The following is a 25552-nucleotide window of genomic DNA, read 5'->3' as shown; positions in this document are numbered from 1 at the left end:
CTGTCACTACATTGTTAACTATCAATTTTGCTTTTTGTTCTGAATAGATTGCATTTATACCATTTTCAAACCCCTGTCCCACTCCCATTCCCTTAAGATTATTCTTCATAAAATTCCAAGAAATATTGTCAAAGGCCTTCTCCGCATCAACAAAAATTAATACTGCTTTTGTGTTAATATTCATTTGCAGCAACTCCAAAATATCAATTATGTTCCTTGTATTGTCAGACAGATGTCTGCCTGGTAGAAAGCCTGCCTGGTCCTTATGTATCACTTCAATTAATACTTTTTTTAATCTATTAGCCAAAATATCTGCAAAAATTTTGTAATCCACATTTAGAAGGGAGATGGGACAGTAGTTCTTAAGTTGTGTCTTTTCAGATTCTGTTTTCGGTATTAATGTGATGAAAGCTTCTTTCCACGACTCCGGTGCCTTCTTCCCCTCCATAATTTCATTGCAGATCTCTTTTAATGGTTGAATTAAGTAGTCTTTCAAAGTCCTGTAGTATTTGGAGGTTAGCCCATCCGGCCCTGGAGATTTGCCCAATTGCATATTCTGAATGGCACCTTCAATCTGCTGTTTTGTAATTTTATAGTTCAACATTATCTTGTTTTCTTGAGATTTTTTTGTAATCCATTAGTTCTTAAAAATTGGTCTATATCAGTCTCTTTCTGAGGCCCTTGAGTATAAAGTTGTTTAAAGTATCTCTGGAAGCACTTTCTGATCTCCACCGGATTCTGAATATTTTTCCCTTCCGTCTCAAGATTTGTAATCGTATTTAACTTCTGTCTTTTTTTCAACTGCCACGCTAATAATTTTCCACATTTATTAGCTGACTCAAAAGTCTTTTGTCTCATTTGTTTAATTTTCCACTCTACTTCCTGATTTATCAGTTTCATATATTGTACTTGATATAACTTAATTTCTCTCAGAATCTCTTGTGACTTTGGTTTCGATCTTAATTTCTTCTCTCCCTCTTTTATTTTCTCCAAAATTTTGTCTTTTTTCTCATTTTGGGATCTCTTTTTTATTGCATTCTGTTGTATTAAGAACCCTCTCATGACCGCCTTGCTTGCATCCCAGATTACTCTTTTTTCAACCGTGGTTTTCAAATTTATTTCAAAATAGTCTCTCAAGGTCTTTTGGGCCTTTTTAACAATCTCTTGATCTCTTAATAAGGTGTCATTCATCTTCCATCTGAAGGAACCGATAGGTGTTAGTTTCATTTCCATCTTTACAGCATTATGGTCGGAGCAAGTTTTTGGGCAGATTTCCACCTTTATTATCTTAGGTGCCAGTCCTCTAGTTATCCATATTTGGTCAATTCTAGTCCAAGTCATTTTGGCTTCAGAAAAAAAACGTCCCTTCTCTACCTAGGGGATTTTTGGTTCTCCAAATGTCAATCAAATCCATATTGTCAGTCAGTTCAAAAAAAGTTTTCGGCAGTCTGCCCTCTTTTGTTACACTCTGTTTTTGTGCTTTATCCATATTCGTAGATACCACTCCATTCATATCTCCCATCATAATGATGTTATTGTAGTCCATGTAATCCAACATTGTCTCACGCAACTTCTTGTAAAATTCCGATTTCCCCTCATTTGGTGCGTAGATTCCTAAGATCAAAATTTTTTCTCCTTGGGTTTGAATTTCAACTGCTAAAATTCTTCCTTGCTCGTCTTTAAAAAGAAATTTTGGTGATAGGCTTTCTTTTACATAAATAACAACTCCTCTCTTCTTTACTTTATCCGATGAAATAAATTCCTGGCCTAATCTTTTGTTAATTAACACTTTCCTGTGGAGCCTAGTCACATGTGTTTCCTGTAGACAAATTAAATCCAATTGCTCCTTTCTTAATAAATGAAAAATTTTCTTCCTTTTCTGAGGGGAGTTCAAACCATGAATGTTCCAACTTAGTAGTTGCAGGGACATGTTGAAGTAATTCTATTTTCCTCCTACTGCTCCCAAAAGTTCTTCCTCCTTTGACGGTGGTATCACTTTCCCAGGCTCGTCAAGTCCCAAGGGTGTAAGTGCAGAGCTTAACAGTCCAGGTCCTAAGGCTCTTAGTTCTTCCCTTATGTGACTTTCTCTGACCTGATTGGCGTGATGCCTGAAGGGAGGTCGCTGAATGGAGGGAAAAGAGACAAAAGAGATATGCAGTTGTTTCCACCCACGTAGCTGGAAAATTCACACCATCTCAAGGCGGGGGATTGTACTACATGAGAACAGTTCCCACGATGCTGGTTTTGTCTGTGCAAGAAGGGCAGAAGCTGGAGTGAGAACACTGGGGATGTTGGGAGTCGTAGTCTAACGATATCTGGAGGGCACAAAATTGACCACCTCTGTCCTATAGGAGACCAGCTATATAATGTACATCACAAGCATATGTATGTCACCAAACCTCAGTTCTTTAAAATGAAATGCCATTTCAGGAGGTGGAAACTTAGAGTGAAGGGGCTGGGAGGGGCTGCCTTACACTTCCCTCTCTTTCTACTTCCCTGATTTAAATTCCCCCTTCCCAAGGTAGCACCAGGGCTCAGTTACATCTGTCTGCACTAGCATGTAGTGAGCTCCTCAGAGCAACCTGTAAAGGCTGGTATACAGCACAATCCTATACCTGTCTACCCAGAAGTATCTCCTGTTATATAAAAATGGGGCTTACTGCAACCAAATGCAGGATAGAAGCCTTGTATATCATTTACAAAAAATCGATGAGTCTTTTATTCTATAGCTTTTAGAGAAGGCCATGTTGGGTTCTGTTTGTGGCTTGTCGGGCTTCCTGTTCATTCCAGAAAGCTGTTCCTTCCCACTTTGTGGTGACATGCTTGAAAACCAGCATCTTGCATGCAAGGACTTTCCCTTGTAAAGGGGGTTAACAGAGCTCTGGGACACAGACAGCACATGCAACTTCCTTAGCCTGCGCCTAAAAATATGGATGCTCACCACTTTTGAAAATGCATCCTGTTAAGTCTTTCGATCCAACAAGGTTCAAATCAAATGTCCTATAACCAGGCTCACGAGAAACTTACAGAAACACCCAAAAGAATCTCCTGCTTTTTTGTAGTTTGCTACCATCAAATAAAAATTTATGCCCGGCTGATCAAATACCTGCAGCATGGGTTTTGAAAAATGAGGAAATATCCAATATGCTTCTACATACAAGGAGAGCGGAAGTTACCAGTGAGACCTATGTCCCAGAATCAGCTCTACCAACCTACCAAATTTTTGCTGCTAGTCACGTCTCAAGCACATCACCACAAAACCACACGGAGTGAAGCAATGTCTTCTTTAGCATGAAGAAGGGGGCCCTGACAAGCCACAGGCTCCATTGCAAACCACTTTTCAAAATGCAGAATAACCACCATATCCAACTATTACTTGTTCAGTCATCATATAGAGAGAGCAGGGCTGTGAAGCCCGGATCCGGCCTGGGAGTTTTATTAGGTTTACCAGGGTCCTCCTGGCTCTCACTGCTGGGCAAATTCCCACTCAAATTCCCAGCTGAGTTTCAGCCAAAGTCATAAATCTGATTGGTGCACAGCAGGAAAGGCACAGGTTACTAGGTACAACAGGTACCTAGGAAGTACAGATACATGGCTAAATGCAACCTAAGACAGTGATCCAGCTAGTGACAGGCCTCCCTCAGACAGCTGCTTCAAGATATCATGGTCGATGCTGTTTAGCGATTGTACTTATTATTAATGTATTTTTTCACTGTCAGGGAAGCGTAAGGTCCTTAGATGAGGCCCATGAGATATTTTATCGCCTTATGCCCAAAATATGTTGAATGCCATTGGAAAAGATGTATGGGTTGATGGGGAGAGAGTGCCATTTTGTGGCTCCTTTAGGGTGGCTGTGCTCTACTTCTCAAGAGGACAGTCATGTGTCATAAGTCATTCTGACGAAGATGGAAAGAGCTACTTTTTCCTATCATGAAAAATGTATTGTATGTACTGCATGTATGCAACGCAGTCGTGGGCGTAGCCGGGAATTTTTTTAATATATATTTTTAGGGGATCGCAGTCCCAGCTGATAAGCTGAACAGAAGCGATGCGAAAGGAGAAGGGACCAGGGCGGGACGAGGAATGTCCGCGTCACCCATTCCTGGGAATCCACACGCAACTCCTTGTCTCGTTATCGTTTCCTAGCACAGCGGAACAGGGCGACACGTTTCGGAAGAGCGCCTGTGACGTCAAGCGCCGACCACGCCACGGTGACGCCGCTGCCTGGAAACCAGCGCGCCTCACCCGCGCGATACTCACCCCGCCCTTTTGCCATGGAAACGCCTCGTCCGGAGCCCAGAGAGGCGTAAGCGAGAACCCGGAAGTGTGCCGCGGCCGGTTTAGCCCCGGCTCTCTATGGTGGCGGGGTGAGGGTGGGGGTGTGCGGTGAGGTAATAGTTTTCCCTCCCCAGTTAAGATCCGGGAGGGAGAAGAAAGCGAGGAAATGGCGGAAATGGAGTGAGTGGGTTCTCCTTGCGGAGGGGGAGGGGGAAAGCGCGCCCCGTGAGGGAGGCTGGCAGGCGCGTCCGCGGGGAAATCCCCGGCAGGCCGGAGGCGGGAGGAATGGGGGCCCCGGTTGCCAGGGCGATGCGGGCGAGAGGGAACGTGGGAAGGCGAGGCCGGGCCGGGCCAGGCAGGCGCTGAACGGGGCAGAGGGGAAAAGAGCCACGGCAGGCGCTCCCCTGCCCCTCAGCGGGTGCCCTCATGGACCTGCTCGCCCCAGGGGCACGCGCCTCTGAGCATGTGCAGAGCGCCTTGGGGCCAAAATCCACCCCCCCCACCCCGGGGGACGTGCGGTTCGCACCCTTGTTTTCGTCTGCCTCAGCCCCCTGTCCTGAACCAGCCGCGTTTGCCAGTTAGAATGAGGATGTTGGGCTACAAGCCAGGAAGCCAGGGTTCAAATCCTTGGTCCGTCTGAAACATACATTGGGTGACCTGGGGATAATCCCTGGCCAGGTTCACACATAGGCTATTTGCCTTAACTGGGGGATCATCCGGACTGCTGTTCGTGCCGCAGTTTCTAGGCACAGCTTGTAGGCATGGGGTCAGAGTGGGTTTCTTTTCTTGACTCTCCACTTTCTCTAGGAAAACTCAGGGCTCATCCAGACTTCCTTTTGTGCTGTGTTTCTAGACACGGGCCAGCTTTAAAGAGCCGTATCTTGAGTGCTTTTTTGTTTTGTTTTTTGACTCGGTGCATGAGAAAACCTGCTCCATACCAATAGGAAACAGTCATCCCCAGTTTTTTATGAGGAAAGCAATAGGACAAAAACAGAACCACCATTTGGACCCGTGCCTACAAAGTGCTGACCTATGCCTAGAAATTATGGGAGAAACAGAAGTGTGGATGCTGTGGTTTGGTGTGAACTCATGTGGGTTACCAGGGTGAAGATTGTGGCTGCTGGACATTCTGTGGCCACACTATGCAAGGCTGAACCATGGTTTGGCATAGTGTTGCATCCTGAACTCAGGCTTATGATTTGTATCTCTCAGACAAACCATGCATAGTACGCTGAGAACTGCCTTTGGTTACAGCTTGTGATTTGTCTGGAGTGAGACAAACAAGGCAAGGTTCAGACATATACCTAAGCCGCATCATGGTTTAGTCCTGAGTAGCTCAGCAGCAGTAGAACCAGAGGAGGAGCAGGGCAGGGCCTGGATTTTGACTCCAGGAACCTGCTTATTTGTGTGAAAACATGGTTTGGCCTGGGGTTATGTCTGAACCAGTTTATAGTATCAGCCTAGTTTACTTTACAGAGGTGTTCTGGGGATGGAAAATTGGGGAGGTAGGGGAGAATTGTACAGGCCACATTGAGCACCTTGGAGATAAAAATGTAAAATAAATCAACATTAGATTGCTATCCCATCCTTTGGAATTTATGGCAGCATACAAAGTCCTCTGTTCCCTTTATCTGTTGTCCAAATGTAAAATCTACCTTGGGCAGTATGCTCCCATGCATTTAAGAGATGCCTTTTATTCTTTTGTTGACAACTTGAATGCTTGCACACAAATAGCTCATAAAAGTGCTTTTAAGTGTTGCATGTGAATACAGTACACACCTGAGTCAGCATATAGAGGCCCTGAGGGTATTATCAGCTCAAGTTCCAGATGCTGGTACATGTCATTTGAGAAATCAAATCACTTATGCCAGATAAGCTGATCCACAATCAAGGACATGTTTCTCCTCTTCACTTCCTCCTGTGCATGGATTTATCTGGAGTTCTTTTCTATAATAGCTTAGTATCTCAGGGTGGGTGCAAATCATATACCTAGCTAACCACTTCCAGTCAGCACTTTGCTTTCAGCTAAGATTTGCAAGTAAGTGACAATTGGGGTGATTAAACGAGATAATTAAGTGTGGATGCCTGTCACTTCTCCCTTCCCAACAAATCAAACCACCTACAGAATTTTAGAAATCAGAGTTGGTCGTGCTACATGCAGTCAGCTGCAGCCCCTGAAGATGATCAGCACATGGCATGTCTATCAGTAGGCAGTACTTGCCAAGTTGCTAGGCTGAAAAAGAGCTATTACTGCCTTGCTGTATACTTCTTTTCAGCCTCAGCAAAGCCCCTAGAATTGGTTTGGGGCTATCTTAGACTGGAAGGGAGAGGATGTTTGTTTGCTTCCTTCCTTCCTATTTAATCAAATCATCTGTTCAAAGGGATGGGCACCTTAGGTAAATTGCAGGATGGCCCAACACATTTACAGGGAGAACTGGCTGCTGACTGAAGGAATATTGAGCCTATCAAAACATAAGAAAAGTTCTGGTGGATCAGGCCAAAGCCTCATTATAATCCCACATCCTCTACTCACAGTGATTCCTAGCAAGTAATATTCAGAGGTGTACTGCCTTCAACATTAGAGAAAGAACATAGTCATTGTGGCTTGATAGCCTTGTCCTCTGTTAATTTGTGTAATCTTTCAAAGTAATCCAAGCTGATGGTCACTAGTACATCTTGTGCCAAGTAAAGGACCCCTGACCATTAGGTCCAGTCGTGGCCGACTCTGGGCTTGCGGCGCTCATCTCGCTTTATTTGCCGAGGGAGCCGGCGTACAGCTTCCGGGTCATGTGGCCAGCATGACTAGGTCGCTTCTGGCAAACCAGAGCAGCGCACGGAAACGCCGTTTACCTTCCCGCTGGAGCGGTACCTATTTATCTACTTGCACTTTTTTGGCATGCTTTCAAACTGCTAGGTTGGCAGGAGCAGGGACCAAGCAACGGGGGAGCTCACCCCATTGCGGGGATTCGAACCGCCGACCTTCTGATCGGCAAGTCCTAGGCTCTGTGGTTTAACGCACAGCGCCACCCGCGTCCTCTTGTGCCAAGTAGCTGTAAGAAAAGTGAAGGGGGGTAGCAAGTTGACTTGTTTTTCCTTCTCTCCACCCCCCAGCAAAATATTGCTGCTCCCCACTTGAATTTCTTTATGTTGACACACTTTTTGCTAGAGGTTTTTGAGGTTAGTTAGGATGAGGGACAACAACTTGTGGACCTAGTTCACACACTGATGCACTTCACAACTGTTTCACAAAGAAGTGGTTAAGGGAACAATCCTGTATATACCTGGTGGTATAAATTGAGCCGGAATAAAGTACAGTGGTACCTCTGGTTACGAACACTTCAGGTTACGAGCTCCGCTAACCCGGAAGTAGCTGCTCCTGGTTGTGAACTTTGCCCCAGGATGCGAATGGAAATCGCACGCCAGAGGCGCGTGCGCAGCAGGAGTCCCCATTAGCGAAAGCGTGCCTCAGGATGAGAACAGTTTCAGCTTAAGAACAGACTTCCATAACGAATTAAGTTCGTAACCAGAGGTACCACTGCACACCAGATCCAAGCTCCATTCAGGAGCAGGGCTGTTGCTGGCTGAGCTGGCCTAAGTCTGGCAGATGGAAAACAAGCCTATAAAATAGTGTTTGAGTTTACTCCACTCTTTTTGTTGGCTTAACTGGGTTTCTGGCTTAACTGGGCGCTGGGTTGCCATGTCATGTGACTAAATTAAACAGGCATAGGATTCAGCCTGTCACCCCTCTTTGGTCCCACCCGTGCCACATTCCCAAGCAGTACTTCTTTTTCAGCCATGGCTCAGCAAACTGGATGATAGGTAAATTAAGGCGGCGTAGTCCAGAAATCCACTCTATCCCCTATCTCTCATTTTTACATTAGAGGGTCCTTTGCATGTAGTGTGCAAGTTTAAGAAAGAAAAAGAAAATATAACTTTTTTAAAAAAAATATGGTTTGTAACATTCTTTTATTAAGAGTCTTTGAAGGTATTCACAGTAAAGGACTTAGGTAAATAGCTGTCAAATATCAAACAGCAGTAAGGATTTTATATAAATGATACGATTTACATAAGTGTAGAAAAAAGAAAGAGACCAGAGCACCATCACCCCAAAGTTGTGTCCTTCAGGTTGTGGCTGGAGGGGTGAGCAAAGCCATTACTAAGAATCTTTGGGGAAAGTGTGGACATCTCATAAGAGTTTGTTGGTATATGGCAGGTTGGCATATGAGTTTGGGCAGGAAAAAGAGGAGGAGGCGGCAGATTAGAGGCTTGATAGTTTAGCAGAAAGGTACAAATGTAGGATTTGAATGTATGCCAAGCTTTGGAAGATTCTCCCTGCCCCACATTGCCACCCTCAGCATGTGCCCGTCCCCCACCACTCCAGCAAAGCTTCACCAAGCTGCCAGAATAATGCTTCACCTGATGTGATGTGGGCACCATAAATCATTCTGAATTTTCTTTGAATGTGGGCCTAGGGATGCCTCAGGGCTCTGCTTGCAAACCTCAGAGAAGTCTTGTGTGAGATCAGTTTTTAAAATTTATTTTTAGTTATGCATTTTCCAGCATACATTATACATACCTTTTCCCATCCTATCAGATCTAATACAGACTTCCCAACCTATCTTTCATTGACATCCTATTACAGATTCCTTAGTTTGCTACATCTCCATGGGTTATCTATTCTTTTCTCCTTAAGCATCTTTTTTAGTTTGCTATATATAATTTCCCGTAGTTTGTCCCCACAAATTTGCATTGCCACCACGTGTGAATTAAGGAGCCCTCTGTATCTGAACATTTCCAACATAAATTTGATCTTCTTTTGTACATTTTTTACTCTGTCCAAACCCCACTCATCCTGGTGGCTCTTCCTCTAAGATTGATCCCTTAGTTTTACAGTCACCGTTGAGCCATTGCTTAATGACATTGCATTTTTATATCATTTCCTCTTTTTTCTGATGTTCAGATTGTGAGTATTGTTCCTTAAGTAGCCAAAGCAGTACTATGCCTGCACAAGAGGGTTTGGAGGAACCCCAAAGTGAGCTGAAGTACATTTTTTTTAAAGGAAGAGAAATTATAAAGGGGGGAACCTCCAACATACCCCAGTGAGTTTTAGGTGTGCTAAAATTCTGGGGGTAAAATGCCCTGGAAAAGCAGTGGTGGGGAAGGAGAAATGGAACAGAGCGGCTAGAATCTGAACAGCGGCACCTCACTGCAGCATTTTGAAGCAGGTCATCTTTTATTAGTATTCTTCAAAAAACAGCACTACGTGTATTTTATTAAACATGAGCATTCTTTGTAAATATAGCAAAATAGCCTGAAATAGCAAGAGTAGGCCAGAGTTCTCAGTCTTCAGAAGCAGGCTTTCAAACTGTAGAGATAATAAAAAAGGGAACAGCAGCTTTCTTTGCTTATTATTTATGGTTTATTTTATTTTCTCACTTTTATGTTTATCCTGACTTTCTTCCCAGAGAAGCCCAGGGCAGCAGACAATACAAAACAATACAAAACAAAAGCAATGCAAACAGTATCAAAAGAATTAAAAACATTTAAACATGAGTAAGGTATCCTCCGGGATGTGGGTGGCACTGTGGTCTAAACCACTGATAGGGCTTGCCAATCGGAAGGTTGGTGGTTCGAATCCCTGCAATGGGGTGAGATCCCGTTGCTCTGTTCCAGCTCCTGCCAACCTAGCAGTTTGAAAGTATGTCAAGTGCAAGTAGATAAATAGGTACTGCTCCGGTGGGAAGGTAAGCGGCATTTCCGTGTGCAGCTCTGGTTTCGCCAGAAGTGGCTTAGTCATGCTGGCCACATGACCCGGAAAAACTGTCTGTGGACAAACGTCAGCTCCCTTACCTTTACCTTTACTAGGTATCCTCCTTTGAATGTGGGCCCTTATATTACCCAAACAGTATAAAACACATGAAAGGAGGTATCAGCAGGCTTTGGGGAACTCCTCCCCAAGCTAGCAGAAGCACAAACTATATTTTAAAAATACCTATAAGCCACCCCCCCCCAAAAAAAAGACTTGGGCATTTTTTATACTAAAAGTGGCAGTTTAACTCTTAGGCAAGCATGCTGTGCAACCTAAACCTACTTCTTTGTTTCCTTAACTTATTTGGTGGGTTCTCTGAGAAAAGCTTGTGACATGCTGAGGTTTTGCATATAGTGGCTCAAGATATGACACCATAATTCCTGTTGTGAAATAAATTCACTTTGTCCTTTGCCCATCCCTGCACAGAATGCTGATTAACTGTTGGATAGGTGTTAATGAGAAATAGGTGGGAGAAGAAGAGTGAAATAGCATATACTGGGAAAAGGGCATGTTTGGCTGGCTGGCACTTTGTACAGAAGTGCAGTGTACTGCAACATTTTATTGCAGGTCCCAGTTATTTTCACCTTTTATAGATAAAAGCTTATGATATCCTGCAGTCCATGTCCTCTTTTATTCCAGTACCGAATGCTAGAGTCCATTTGCCATCATGTGCTACTACAGTGGTGCCCCGCAAGACGAATGCCTCGCAAGACGAAAAACCCGCTAGACGAAAGGGTTTTCCGTTTTTCGAGGCGCTTCGCAAGACGAATTTCCTTATGGGCTTGCTTCTTGCGAATCTTGCGAGTTTCCCCCCTTCCCCCCCTTTTTCTAAGCCGCTAATAGCCGCTAAGCCGCTAATAGCCGCTAAGCCGCTAATAGCCGCTAAGCCGCTAATAGCCGCTAAGCCGCTAATAGAGATGTTTCGCAAGACGAAAAAACCGCTAGACGAAGAGACTTGCGGAATGGATTATTTTCGTCTTGCGAGACACCACTGTATTTGTTTTTGCCATGTGCATGACAATATACCAAATACTCCTGTCTTGTTGAATACTTGAATATATGACTGCACCATAATAATTCAACATGTATTTTCCCCTTCAGACTGATGGGTTTTTGCAGGTATATTCTGCAACATGCCATCAATTTAATAATATTGCATTAGTGATAGTTTTACACTGGACTGTCCACAAACCATTCCACTTTATTGCTTGTTCTGCAATAATTCCCCAAGGTTATGTTATTGCCATTTGGAGGGGCATTATTGTACTCTAGTGCAATAAAAGTGGAACAAAAAGTTACAGGATTTCAACAGGAAAGTATGGAGCATGCACTGTTTGGAAACAAAGCAGAATGTCCACCCCAAAACATTTGCTGGCCCAAAGCAGTATTGAAAGAGGAATCATATATAACCTCCCCAATACCATCATAAACACAAAACAACATTGATGTAGCATAAAAAGGATGTTTTGAGGAGCCCATTGTGTCTAGCAATAATTGCCCATTATTTCCATCTTGGCAAGAACTCGTATATGTCTTCTCACTCCCCTTTATCTTCTGCTTCCTTGAGAACACCCCAGGTTCTCTTGGGGTCTTTCTGTGTTTAGGTAGCACAAAACCACCCTCCCCTCCCAGTCATCATTATCACAAAGTGCATGATCCACATCCAGGCCCCCGGATGCCTCATCATCCAAGACTGTCATATTCTCAATTTCTCACCAACTTGGCCTAGCTCAGTGGTGTCCAAACTTTTTTCAAAGAGGGCCAGCCAAAGGGCCAACCAAAGTTGTTGAGCTTTTTAAGGGTTAAAGTTGTTGAGGGTTTTTTAGGATTTTACCCCAGGAAATAAACTGCCATAGGGGCCAGAAACGGACTTTGGACATGCCTGGCCTAGCTGCTTTTAACTCACACTTGAGAAGGCCTCTGACATTCTCAGCGGGCTTAGAGATTGATTGATTGATTTATTTCATTTCTTAAATATTTATATTGCCCTTCATCCGAAGATCTCAGGGCGGCTCACAGCATAAAAATACAGAAGAAAACCGGGGGCCACTAGGTGGCGCATCGGAAGATGGCTGACAATAACATCTCTCCGACCCACACGAGGTAATTTGGAGGCTATGATGGGGGTAATTAGCCTCCTTAACCCCCCCAGGATTATGGGGGGGATGGCCCTTGCCTGCTGTGCCCTATACCACCCCCGAATTTGTGGGGGTGGGGGCACTAGGCACAAAGCCCTCCTGTGGGATTTTCGGCATTCCTTGACGCCGTCCCCGATTCGCGCCGCTGGTTGCAATGATCTTTAAAAGAAATAATTTGGACATGATTAATTGCACATACATCAAGGAAAAAGGGGAGTAAATACTGCTGACAGAAGAGATCTCTGATAACAAGACAACAATAAAATACGAGAAGAACGTCAAGATACGGTAATGACTGAGGGGGGAGGGGGGGAAAAACCTGCCTCTACCTTTTTATGTGATTTAACAAGAATCCCCCTCCCCTAATGAGTCAGAAATTAAGGACTTAAGCTGTGGATTTAAGGCTGTGTGGAGATAAACTTTCGATCCAAAGCAATGTTTCAAGATGAAGCTGGAAAGCTAAGAGTTTTGGAGTGACGCAGTCAGGAAAAAATGCCGTTCGCCATTTTGTGAGGCATTGTGGGAGCTCTTGGGTCTGGGAGGAGAAAGAGAGAAATAGAGTTGTTTACATATCGTGAATCAACTCCTTGGTGGGACTTAAGAGCGACAAATGCCAAAATTTACGATGGATAAAGTGATGTTATCTACGAAGGAGATATATGGAAACCATCTGGACTTAGTGGAGGAACGGGAAATCCACACAGGATTATTACACTTGCTATCGGCTTAAGGAGACTAACAGAAGAGATCGTAAAGGAAAAAGAGAAATTATACGAACAAGATATGATGTGGCAACACCAAGATAAGACTGGATAGAATTATAAACTTTGTTTGGACTGATTGGGACTGATTTGGACATTAACGCAGTAATAAGAAGATGATCTGAATTCCCCTTTGGATCTTGAAGTATGGGTTCCCCCAACAAAATTTAAAAATTTGGCTTTGTAATTCGGAATTTATATGATGTGATTTCATTTGATGTGATTGGCCAGTTAATAAAAATTATTTTTTTAAAAAAATACAGAAGAAAACCACAGAGTACATAATAAAAATAAAACAAGCCAATAACCTCCCCCCCTTTCACAAAAGGACAAAGACTGTTAATCAGGCAAAGGCCTGGTTGAAGAGGAAGGCTTTTGCCTGGCACCTAAAGATGTGTAATGAAGATGCCAGATAGGCATCCTTGGGGAGGCATTCCATAAGCAGGGAGCCATTTCAGAAAAGGCCCGTTCTCATGGTTCTCGCACGCAGAAAGGCCTTAGAGGATGATTGCACAGTCTGAGCTGGTTTATACGGGGAGAGGCAGTCTTTGATGTATTGTGGTCCTGAGCTGTTTAAGATACTGGTTGCATGAAGGTACCCTAAGGCAGTGTTTCCCAACCTTGGGCCTCCAGCTGTTTTTGGACTACAACTCCCATCATCCCTAGCTAGCAAGACCAGTGGTCAGGGATGATGGGAATTGTAGTTCAAAAACAGCTGGAGGCCCAAGGTTGGGAAATACTGCCCTAGGGCATATACCCTCTCTTATGAGGTTTAAGTCCAAGGATCAACGTGGTTGTCTCTTCCCTCTCAAACAAGTAGAACAAGAGTGCCAAGCAAAGTGCATAGCTGCTCATTCATCACAATACTGCCATGTAATTGAAGCATTCTGGGATATCCCTACCACCAATACTCCTGCTTGCTTTCTTCTGTAACCTGCTTTCTTCAAATTGTGGGTGGGGTTTTTTTTTGCATTACATTGGGAAGATTTACATCCAAGGCTGGCAGATAAACATCAGACACAGGGGTTTTTTGGTGTGTTTTTTAATGTCCTTGCTGCTTTTCCTTTCTAAATGCTGACATGGTCCTCAGTTGCTGGACCTTGTGCAGTTGGGCTTAAGCCTTGCTCCATAAGGCACTGAATTTCTGGAAAATCACAGGCCTCCTGGGACCCAGCTACTTCTGCTGGCTCTTTGCCCAGTTCCACCACCCCCCTCTTTGATTTGTGAATGCCCTTTTTTGTCCCTGTATGAACTTCCTCTTGGCAGCCTTTGCTCTGTGCAGCAAAGCATTTACTGTAGCCTCTCTCCTGGCTTTTGCCTGTTCTTGTTATGTTTTGCTTTGCATCTTGCCTCAGCTGGCCCTTTCCTGATATCTCACTTTCACAAACCCTGCTAACTCCTTTTCTTCCTGCACTTACCTCCTTTTGTGGCTGCCTTTCTAGAACTGACCATATACCTTGCTGAAATACATTCTATCTCCATCAGCAGCTTTCCCCAAATCACCTCCCCACTCCTGTGAAGATCCAGCTCCTCCTCCTCTTTGTCCAAAGGGACCTGATCCTGCAGGGAACACTAGCCAGTCCTTGAAAGCTGCTGACTATTCATGAGCAGAGAGCCCTTTAAAACACCCACAAACACCCACACCCACACATCCCATCTTCCTTTGGCATCTTTAATTTGTTTTTTGTCTAAGCAGGCTCAGTGCTGCACAGCAGAAAAATTAAAGCAGCAAAACATGTCACCTCGCATACCCGAGGCAACATATACGTATATAGGAACATGTACTTAATGAGCACTTAATTTCAGTGTAGCTTCTTACTGAATACTCTATTGTGGCATCTGACACATGTTCATTCAGAGCAGAAGTGCAGGACACTAGGGTCTCTGACAGGTGCCCACATTTTCACAATTTTGGGGGGGATAACGGGGGGAAAAAACTTTATCCAGTGAAAATTTACTGTGTACTAAATCATTGGTGGGGGTGAGAGTAATTCAGAGATAGTGCTTTGCATTTATAACATCCCAGGTTCAGTCTCTGGCATGTCTAGTTAAAAGGCTCAGGTGTCTGCAGCGGACAGGGAATGACCTTTTCCTGAAAACTCGGAGATCTGCTCCTCCTCTGAAACTTCAGCAATGGACTAAATCAACAAATTGTCTATATCAGGCATCGGCAAACTTGGCCCGCCAGATGCTTTGGGACTACAACTCCCATCATCCCTGACCACTGGTCCTGTTAGCCAGGGATGATGGGAGTTGTAGTCCCAAAACATCTGGAGGGCAGAGTTTGCCTATGCCTGGTCTATATCAGTGTTCTTCAACCTTGGCTCCTTGGGTATTACTGGACTACAAATCCGATCCAGCTGTGCCAGTGGTCCAGGATGATGGAAGTCGCAGCCCGGCAACATATGGTGGACTCATGGTTGAAGAATACTGGTCTGTGGTCTTAGGCAACATCGCATGTTCCTAACCTTGTTTTTAGTGCATGCAGCTGAGTGTAGGTAGTTCAGTATGTGGACCAGGATTAACACCATTTTGCCATGTTTATTAGATCAAGGATGGCTGAACTGAAAGCATAACTTGAAAATGAGTTTTTAGCTTTCAGTGAGTCATTCAGTAATGATTCCTGCTGGAGGAAAACCAGCTGAGTGTCTTCTCAGTCTGACCTGGGTGTGTTTTATCCTACAGGTTCTCAAACGCTACCCACGAAGTGCTCAATGCCACCCTCCACACCACGCTGGCGCTCACCACGAAGCTGGTGCTTCCTACACCTGCCAAGCCTATCCTTCCAGTGCAAACTGGGGTGCAAGCTCAACAAGAGGAGCAGTCAAGCGGCATGACTATATTCTTTAGTCTTCTTGTATTAGGTGAATGTGCATCTGACTTTCTGATCAGTTATTCTTGGCTGCTCGCCGGAGCAAATGCAGGTGGACAAGTGGAAACATAGGAACATGGGTAGCCTAAACATCTCTGTTACCCAAGTCCCCTGTTTCACTGTTCACAGGCCACCCTCACTTAGAATTCATTTCCATGTTTGCTATTCCAGTCAAGAATTGGTCCCTGGTATTATGTTTCTGATCCTTAGAAAACAAGCAAACTAGTCTGCTCCTGAGGGATTGAAGTCAAATAATAGTTGAGAAAATATCTCATAGTACTTTCTTTTCTCCTCCCCGTCCCAATCACTAGCTTTATTTCAGTGTGGAGCATTAGTAAACTTTTTTGTTCCTTTGAGTTTTTGCATGGTTTTTGTTTCCATGCTTATTTAGTGCATATGAACTGGGCGATTCTCTATGTGGATTGTTGTATTTACACAAGCCCATGAGATATTAGGGACCTGTTAGGATGATCTGCCCTCAGAGGCTGATAGATTTGTTTAGTTTCCAAATGGCTTTGGGAAATTTTTCCAGATAATATGACTGGCTGTCTTGCTGAAGCCCTGGTTGATCTGTGGAATATATGGATGCCCCTATCCCACTTGGTGGGAGACTTGTTGGTATATACCAGTGTTGACGGCAATGAAACAAACTGGGATTCTGCTTGAATTCATGTGAGGAAAACTCCAGAAGACTGGGATAGAATGACCGTGAATGCTCATTATTGAGCCTGCTCAGTGGCAGTGAAGAAGACACACCTTGCTGCTTCCATTGCATCCTCGCTGTCATGCTTTTCTGGGTACTGCAGGGCCCACAGTCATTTGTTCACTAGCATTCATGCCATCGCAGAAGAAGAATAGCTCTGTTAGCACCAACAAATGTCTCACAAAGTAGTCAGCAAATCTTTTGAGTTCTGGAGAGCTCTTCTTCAGGTTTGTGCTAAGCAGAAGGGAGTGGGAGGGCTGGACAAAATGCTGCTGCCCTAAAGCAGGGAAAAGAGAACCCAAGGCCCTCCAGATGTTGCTGGACTACATCTCCCAGTGTTGCTGATCATTGGCCCTGCTGGTAGGGCTAATGAGAGTTGGAGTCCTGCAACATCTGCAGGGCATGCAGAAGGCGTTTGGTAAATTTAATTGCAATAGATTGAGATAGTATTGCCCAACTGGCATTTTCCGCTCTCCAAAGTCCTGTACCCTTCTGTGTTGATGGTGATAACATATTTGTACTAGGCTAGAGGAACCTGCCATAGGCCATCCATCACACCTAGTATTGTCTACTTTGGCAATGGTTCTCTAGGGTATCTGGCTGAACTTGAGCACAGCACCTGCTACCTGATCTTTTTAACTAGAGATAGAAAGGGCTGAATGTGGGGCTTTCTGCATGCACACCATGTGTTCTGCCACTGAGTTGTGATCTCTTAGGGCAAGGGTTGCCTTTGAAGACCCTTGCTGATAAGTGTGTGGACACCTGGCCACAGACAGAGGAGTTGCAAGGCCACATTTAGCCCATGAGACAGACATTCCCCACCCATGCGCAAAGGTAGTTTCCTGCTAAACACCTGTCACTTGGTGGGAATATTGGGGCGTCAGGGACTGCTGCCTTCATACTTTGCTTGTGAGCTTCCTGGAGTTACCTTGTTGGCTGGGATGTTGGACTAGATGAGCTGATTCTTCAGGACTCTTGTGTTCTTACATAGCGTACCTGTGGAGATGGTCCTGTGCGCTCCACCTTGTGTGCTGGTTGGAGACCGGGAAAGGTTGGCACTTGGTGTGTGCATTCTGCCGGGAATGCCACTCTGAAACAGAGCCGTGTCAACTTCAGGTTGTTCTTTATTAATTGCAAGTGTGCGTGCATGTCCTCTCCAGAAAAACCAAAAACGTTGGACAGTTTTCTGTGATCTTTTAGACGTCTGCTGTAATAAGAATATTCACTTCGTGTGAGAAAGTACAGGCTTGTTTGCAATACCGTAGACATTTTGTATAAGCACAGGGAGGCAGATCCTATGATAAAGTGCCAAGAGACTTTAAGCAAAGCAAAAGAAGGCAATAAAATTGAGATAGTTTTTATTCCAAATAAACGAACATTCCTTGTTTGTGCAAAACAGCCCTTTGTCTTTAGAGGAAACCGGCATCTGCCTTGCATCCAAGGCTAACTTGATGTTTAAGTAGTCATAAAAATGAAAGTTCCAAGCCAAAGGAAAGGGCAGAAGATAATGCAGCTCAAAGTCTAAACATCACAAAGAATTTAAAAGGTTGCTTTGGAATGATGGAAGATTCTTTCCCTCCCTTTTCTAGCAAAATATACTATATAAACTAAGATCTGGACTGTATTAAAAACTGTCCTGGAAGCAGCCAGTACTGCGAGTGCCATCTACCTGCTACTACCCACCCCTACCCCAAGTAGTGGTTTTGTGCCATTAACTGTCCAGCTACTACAACCGTAACAACAGAACCATAACTAGCTGGCACAAAATAAACACGTGAGCTGGGGAGTCCACAAAGGCTGGCTTGGTGGACTAGCCAGCCATTTTTTTTTTTATGGTTGCCACCAGCCTTCTGCTCTTCACAGAATCCCCTTGAAGTGGGCAGAGGGACTAGCAGAGAGACTTTCATTTGCACTGAGGTATGAAGACGTTAAGAAGCAGCAAGAGCCTGGGACCCCTTTCAGCCCACATCTGTATTTGGGGAGCCATTTTTAATGCTTTGTTTCTATCCATCTACCTGTGACCTGGTATGGGTCCTGAACCACCATTTGCAGACCAATGCACTAGTGGTCCAGTTGTTCTTTTCCAGTTTGTAAATGCCAGATACCAGATTTGGACAATCCACCACAGCAATGGCACTTCTGCAGCACTGATAGGGATAGTATCAAGAGGTTCTTGGCCTTTTGGCTAAGATCAAGTGTTGCATCTGTTCTTATCAGTTTAATATCTGAGTATGTTTTACCTGTAAGGTAAGTTCTACTGAAATCCATTGGATTAATGGCCATGTAAACAGCTGGCATCCTAAGGTAAGTTATTTTACAGAAGACAGTGGAAAGGAAAGTTTTCTACCCCCTGATTCCTCCAGTCACCAATCTTGGGAGAGTCGGGATGTCTTCCTAAGCAATGTGAGATGAAGATAATTGGCCAACATTGGGCTGGCTCCTAAGAAAAGTTAACTGAAGGAAGTTCATAGAAGGAATATTTCCTTTTCCCATCTCCCCAAAGAGCTACCTCACCTTTTCCAATTGTTTAGCTGAGCTCTCCTGACTCTCCATTGAGGCTTTTGGGGGCACACAGGTGGCTTCAAGAGGAGAAGAGAAATGTGCCTTCTTCGTTTATCTTAAGATTTGTGCCAATGTGTTTAGGATCAGGACTTTTTAGGGCACTTAGGTCTCGAAAGCCCTGTTATGCAGGTGTACTGTCATGCATGGTTCTTTGTAATCAAGTTGTCAAGAAAGATTCTATCCACCTGGGGGATACTGAAGGAGATTTTCTTAAAAATAAAAAACCTGCACAGCACTGTAAAACCTACTATTTCATCTTTTAATGAACTTGTCCATGTTCTGGCGATATTTGATATTTCTCAACTCCATCACTGCTACTTCTTTTTTTGGCTTTGCATTTCTTTTAATTTCCAAAGGGAATCACGCAATTTGTTTGAATCATGCTATGTAGCTACTGTTCATCCTAAATGTTGTTTTGTTTCCTGCCAGGTATCTGCATCATATTGGTGCATTTATTGATAAGATTCAGGCTGCATTTCATGCCAGAGAGTGTTGCTGTTGTTTCTTTAGGTGAGTATCTCATATCAATGGGGAAAAGGAACTGTATTCTTGCGTACTTATTAATTGTTCAGATGAAACACACCCTTTCTTTCCAGTGCTCATTCTGATTCAGTGAAGCAAATGTGCTGTAAGAGGGAGAAGGGACAGTGTAGGCTGTTTTGCGGAGAACGAACCAGGTCTTGTCTGAGAGCTAGTCTAGTTTGCAGGGGGACCTGTTCTCTCCAGACCCAACCATTGCTGTGCTTGGGGGAATTTGTTTATTTATTGTTTATTGCATCTATATCTCACCATTTGTCTCTAAGGAGCTCAAGGTGGCGCACATGGTTCTCCCCCTTCCTTTAATCTCCACACAACCCTGTGAGATAGGTTAGGCTGAGAGGCAGTGACTGGCCCAAGGTCACTCAGCAAGCTTTATGTCGAGTGGGGATTTGAACCCTGGTCTCCAAGGTCCGTGGCTTGGTGGGAGAGCATCTGCTTTGCATTCAGAAGGTCTCGGGTTCAATCCCCGGCATCTCCAGGTTGGCTAGGAGAGAGTTTTTCCTGAAACCATGGAGAGCACCTGCCAGACGATACTGAGCTTGAAGGACCAATAGTCTGACCTGATATAAATCAGTTTCCATGTTCCTAACGGCAGCCATAGCAGCAGGCATGCAGCCATCTGTTTTTCTCATGGACTCTGTGTCAACAGCCAGGGAGATGCTTATCATAAGGATGTGATTAGCTGGAGAAAATTCAGAGGCACCAACCGGGTTGTGTGTGAGGTCTGATGAATTAGATCATTATTAAAAAATACACAAAAGCAGAGAAGGCAGAATTTACAGGCAGGGGCACAGAGTTCTTATAAACAAGACCCAGTATCATAAAGTTAAGAATTTATGGTGTGAAGAGCTCATAAGGGGCTTTTTCGCTTGCTTTTTTTTTTTTTTTAGGTTTCCTTGATTTTAGAGAGAACTTTCACCCCCAGTTTAATAGTGTCCTGTGGCAGGAGTTGGCCTAGATATAGCCAGTGCTTCTCTCTCGCTTTCAAAAGCAGATATACTGTGTGTAGCTCTCCAGATTTCACAGTTCTCTATAGGCAGATGCATGGAGGTTATGCTTGACTTGTTAGTGTATATCAAATATTGCTCAGCTGAAGGTCTTGGAAGAGGTATGGAATCGAAGAAGCGTTCTGCAGCTGTCTCCAAATGTGTGACTGACAGTTAGCAAAAGACGATAAATGATAGGCAATAGGAAAGTAGGCTATCGTAACAGAACACGAGAAGGAGTCCTGCAGGGAAAAGAGATTGGGAATAATAGACATAGATCTGGTATGGATGTGTAACACTAAACTATGGTTTAGTTTTACATGAATGAGCCTTGGACTCGTGTCCTCACTCCTCCGGTACAATTGTGAAGAGGAGATCAAAAGCCTCCACTTAGTTTCAACTAACTTTGGTTTATTTTTATGTCAGTCTCCAGATTGTGCACGATCTTAGCTATGGCGCAACCAAAGAAGACAGGATCATAAACCACAGTTTGATCTCTTAACTGTAGTTAATGCAGGCCACAGTTTGGTCGGGTTATCACATAATAGCTGTCTCCCCATCATGAGTGTCTTGAAGGGGTGGAAAAGGAAGTGGGAGTGCTTCACCTTGAGGTCTGTTCAGGTGTTTTGCATTTTGTCCAAATGAGGCTATAGTGGATTTTATGTTGCATGAGGAAGTTAAGTTTTGTTTACATTGTCAACTGAAAGGAGAAGAGAGCGATGGCTTTTCCTTCAAGTCTTGTGAGGAACAATTGAGGGAGTTGGATATGTTTAGCCTGGATAAAATGAGACTGAGAGGCGATAGGGTAGCCATTGTCAAATATCCAAAGGGCTGTCACATGAAAGATGGAGCAAGCTTGTTTTCTCCTGGAGGGTAGGACCCATACCCATGGCTTCAAGTTACAAGAAAGGAGATTCCAACGAAACATCAGAAAGAGCTCTTCAACAGTGGAACAGACTACCTTGAGAGGTTGTGGGCTTTTCTTCTTGGGAGGTTTTTAAGCAGAGGTTGGACGGCCATCTGTCATGGATGCTTTAGTTGGGTTTCCTGCATTGCAGGGGGTTGCACTAAAGGATCCCCAGGGTCCCTTCCAACTCTACAATTCTGTGATTCACCCAAGCTAAAAGTTGGAAGATTTATCCATGATGGAAAGCTATTTTTAGGGAAATCTGGTAGCTAAAAGCATGAACTATGCAATTCAAGTCCCTTACATCTCTTACATCTTAGACCAGTCATGAACTCACTGGTTGTGGTCTTTAGTGCAGGTGTCTCCAACCACCAGGTGATGTTGTATTGCAGCTCTCATCATCCCTGACCATTGGCCATGCTGGCTGAAGATGATGGGAGTTTGCATCCAAATCACTTGAAGGATACAGGGTTGGGGATTGTTCTATTATCTACCTTTCAGCAGCAGCTCATCTCCATCTTTAGCATGGGTAAAATACCTATGTTAACACTAGTCTGCCTTAAGGCTTGTTAAGTATTGCTGAGCTAATGTAGATAAATAGTCACTAAATAACTAGCCCTTCTTTTTACTCCAATTATTAGCTGTTTTTCTTAAGATTGCTCTTTTCTCTCCCTGTTCTTATGTTGCATTGTTAAGTTGTAAGCCTTTGGCAAGAAATGCTTTTTCACAGAGCTATTCTACAGGGCCCAGTATAGTTTTAAGCTCTTTATGAATAATCAAGGTCGTAGTGCTGCTTCTTATTAATATGTAAGTAATTCTGATAAGCTTTGAGCCCTTTGGAATTAAGTACTACATAAAGGCCATGTATTAATTAACATGATGCTACTAAAACATTGCATGCCACTGAGGAGCTGCCATCAAGACGCCAAACTGAGAATAAAAATGCCGCAAGAAAGGAGCAAAGAAACACAGAAGCTGACTAGAGGAACAATATGTCCTGTGAAGCACATCCAAGTTGAACTGAGGAACACGTTCGAGACATTGTCTGAAGAAGAGGGAGATTAGATGCTGAGTTGGCCCTGGAACAAATGACAAAAGCCTTAGAATAAATAGGACTTTAGCAGTGGCTGTGGATGAGCCATGAGACACTTAGGAAAGAGCAATAATATAAGGGAGTGCTGTTTTGGAAAGGCCATTAAAGTACAAACAGAAAGAGAGAGACAGAAAGTACAAGCAAGGAGACCATAAAATATTGCAGGGGGTAGAAGAGTTAGTTCACTTGTGATGGTAAAGCCTAGAGGTGTGGAGGCTGTGGTGAGACCACTGTTGAAAAAGGCATTATTGGATCCCATTGCCCTAGATAATTCTCAGACTGTGTCCAGTGATCTTTTCTTGATTAAGGTCCTAGAAAGTGGCAAACAACCTCTTGCCTTTCTTGGATGAAGCTCACTATCTGAATTCTTTCCTATATGAGTTCAGGCCTGATTCTGGTTTGTTTAGGACCGACCAGGTGGATGATCTATGCAGGAACTGGACAGGGGAAGCACATGCCTGTTGGTTCTGCTGAACCTCTCATTGGCATATGATACCACCAGCCACATTATCCTTCAGGAGCTCCTCAAGGGGGAGGGATGTAGCTCAGTTGGTAGAGCACATGGGCTGAATCCAAAAAGATTCAATCCCTGGTATCTTCAGATAGGGCTGTGAAACTTTCCTTTGTGAAACCTTGGAGAGCCACTGCCAGTCAGTGTGAACCAGAGTGGGCAGCATTTAGACTTGCAGGATGTAAGCCCTGAGATCTACCAACTGGGAGCAGGTACAAAAGACATGTACCTAGAATTAGGGGATTCTGAGCCCATGAATTTGTTGTGAGTACCAGAACTGAGCTGAGCTCCTCATCCTTCATCATAAAAAAAATTGGTTACTGCCCCCTGGCTGTCATCCTCTTCTTTCTTTCTTTCTGCAGCAAAAAAAGTATTTTTGCGGGGTGGGGCGGATTTATTTGTTTTTTTTAAAAAAAACTGGAAGTCATAAATCCTATAGGAAATCACCCAGAGATCTACCAATAGATCTCTTATCTGCTGCCTGCCCGCCCTTGATGTAGATAGTACTGAGCCAGATAGACAAATGGTCAGATATGTTTTTCTTCCAGTTTTTATTGCTAAATGGAAAAGCAGAAGTGGTTAGCAGAAGTGCTTTCACTATGACATGCAATGTACCTGCTAACTTTGGACTCAAAATGAAAGAGCTTGTTTCGGATCATATTTGGCACAAAAAATAAAGAAACCAGATCTATCCATTAAAGCTTTACTAATCTACCTCTGAAATGGTTCAGGCTGACTTCTCTAATTGTTTATTACAAAACTGAGATGTGCCTGGGAGCTGGGGAGGAGGGGCACCTTAATCTTGGTCAATCTTGGGTGCCACAACTATATTTTACTCTGGGGTAGTTGGTATTTGAAAGAGATACAGAAGTGCTTCCTTAAGGGTGTATGCTACTGAGCTTGCTCTGAGAACCTAATCTTTGTATCTTAAAATTTTACAGCTACTGCAAGATTATGAAGCATCTTCACTGTAGCGTAATGAGGGCTATTTCTGTCACTTGGAGAGTAAGAGATTGTCATCTTAAATCCAGATCAAACTCTGAGGCATTTGCGAGTATGTTTGAAAAGTTCAGCAGCTGGATTCTGCTTACCCACTGGTTTGGCATGCTGGTGTAGCGTTCCTGATTTCTGAGAAACTATGCCTTCAAAGCATGAGAATGTGTACCATTGTAATTTTATTTATTTATTTCAGAGTTTTTTTATCCTGCCATGTGGTCACAGGGTGGATCGCAATATATATATATATATATATATATATAACAAAAAACAAAAAAACCCCACAACCAATGAGATACAGCTCAAGAGCATCTGTTAATAAAAGCACAATTTAGGAATTCAGCACTGCAAATTCAGTATGCATATCCCGTAAACAAGAACAGAAGACTGAATTTGCATCTAGTGGAAATAAATAAAATAAATAAAAAATTGTCCAGTAGCACCTTAGAGACCAACTAAGTTTGTTCTGGGTATAAGCTTTGCACGCACACGAAAGCTTATAGCCAGAACAAACTTAGTTGGTCTCTAAGGTGCTACTGGACAATTTTTAAATTTTATTTATTTATTTCGACTGCATCAGACTAACACGGCCACCTACCTGAATCTTGCATCTAGTGGTTATAGAACAGACGTGACATATTCTGCTGAGTTTACTATCTTGATAGACAGTTATATGGAAGACGGGATGTAAGCAACTTTTAATTCTAAACAAAGGAGCATTTTGTTTAATTCCCTTAGTGTGAGAGCATCAAGTTCTCCTTTTTCTTATTAACTTTTATTTGCACGAATTTTCCTGGAAGTTCCTTCAGTAGGAGTCTTATGTTCATACTGATTGCATTCTCATTTGGAGGGAGGAATGCAAGGATTATGTTTCGGGCAAGTTCTCCTCTCAGTTTCCTCAGGAATCCTGTATGTTGTAACATTTTTAGTGTTGTATCAACAGGATCCTGACTTCAAAGCAGTTTACTTGTTGAATAAGCAGGGTATGAGTTTTTCTTTTCCCTCCCGACTCTTTACTGGAAATTTGGCTTCTGGGTCCAACCACTGTTTCACAATAAGGGTTGTTACGAACTCCCTCTGCCAAAGAGATCCAAATTTGCATGCCAGGAACGCTTACGTTCTGCTCTCAAGATAAGTTATTTGCATGACCTTCGAGGGATAAAATTCATTGTCACTTAAGAGCTTGTTTTAGAAGCAGGTTTTTATTATTATTATTTCTTTGTACGACTGTAGTTTCTTCCTCCCAAACTCCTTACCGTTGGTAACATTGCAAGGTAATCTGGTTGTAATTTTGCCATTATCCTAAGAGGTCCAGTTTAGGGTCAGCCTAGCATTAGGCAGAAGGAGGTGACTGCCTCAGGGGCCAGGTTCTTGGTGTATCCACATGGTCTATCCT

The 25552-nt window shown here is 43.6% G+C and overlaps 1 protein-coding gene across 3 annotated transcripts in view; it reads left to right on the top strand.

The window, feature by feature from the left end:
* Positions 1-4077: 4077 nt before the first annotated feature.
* The window catches only part of SLC9A8 (solute carrier family 9 member A8), a 55067-nt gene continuing 33592 nt past the window's right edge, over positions 4078-25552 (top strand). Inside the window, exons 1-3 of one of the 3 annotated variants that reach the window (XM_079979364.1) lie at positions 4078-4306; positions 15672-15850; positions 19553-19633. In XM_079979364.1, the coding sequence (XP_079835490.1) occupies positions 4275-4306; positions 15672-15850; positions 19553-19633 (292 nt within the window). In that variant the 5' untranslated portion in view covers positions 4078-4274. Of the gene's footprint in view, positions 4307-4345; positions 4459-15671; positions 15851-19552; positions 19634-25552 lie in introns of those variants that run through there. The other 2 variants (XM_079979363.1, XM_079979362.1) reach the window with 2 other exon arrangements.

The sequence above is a fragment of the Podarcis cretensis genome (assembly GCF_951804945.1).
Source record: "Podarcis cretensis genome assembly, chromosome: 6".
In the NCBI taxonomy this organism is placed as follows: Eukaryota; Metazoa; Chordata; class Lepidosauria; order Squamata; family Lacertidae; genus Podarcis; species Podarcis cretensis.
The sequence above is the reverse complement of the archived record's forward strand: the minus strand, read 5'-3'. Positions and strand labels throughout refer to the sequence as shown.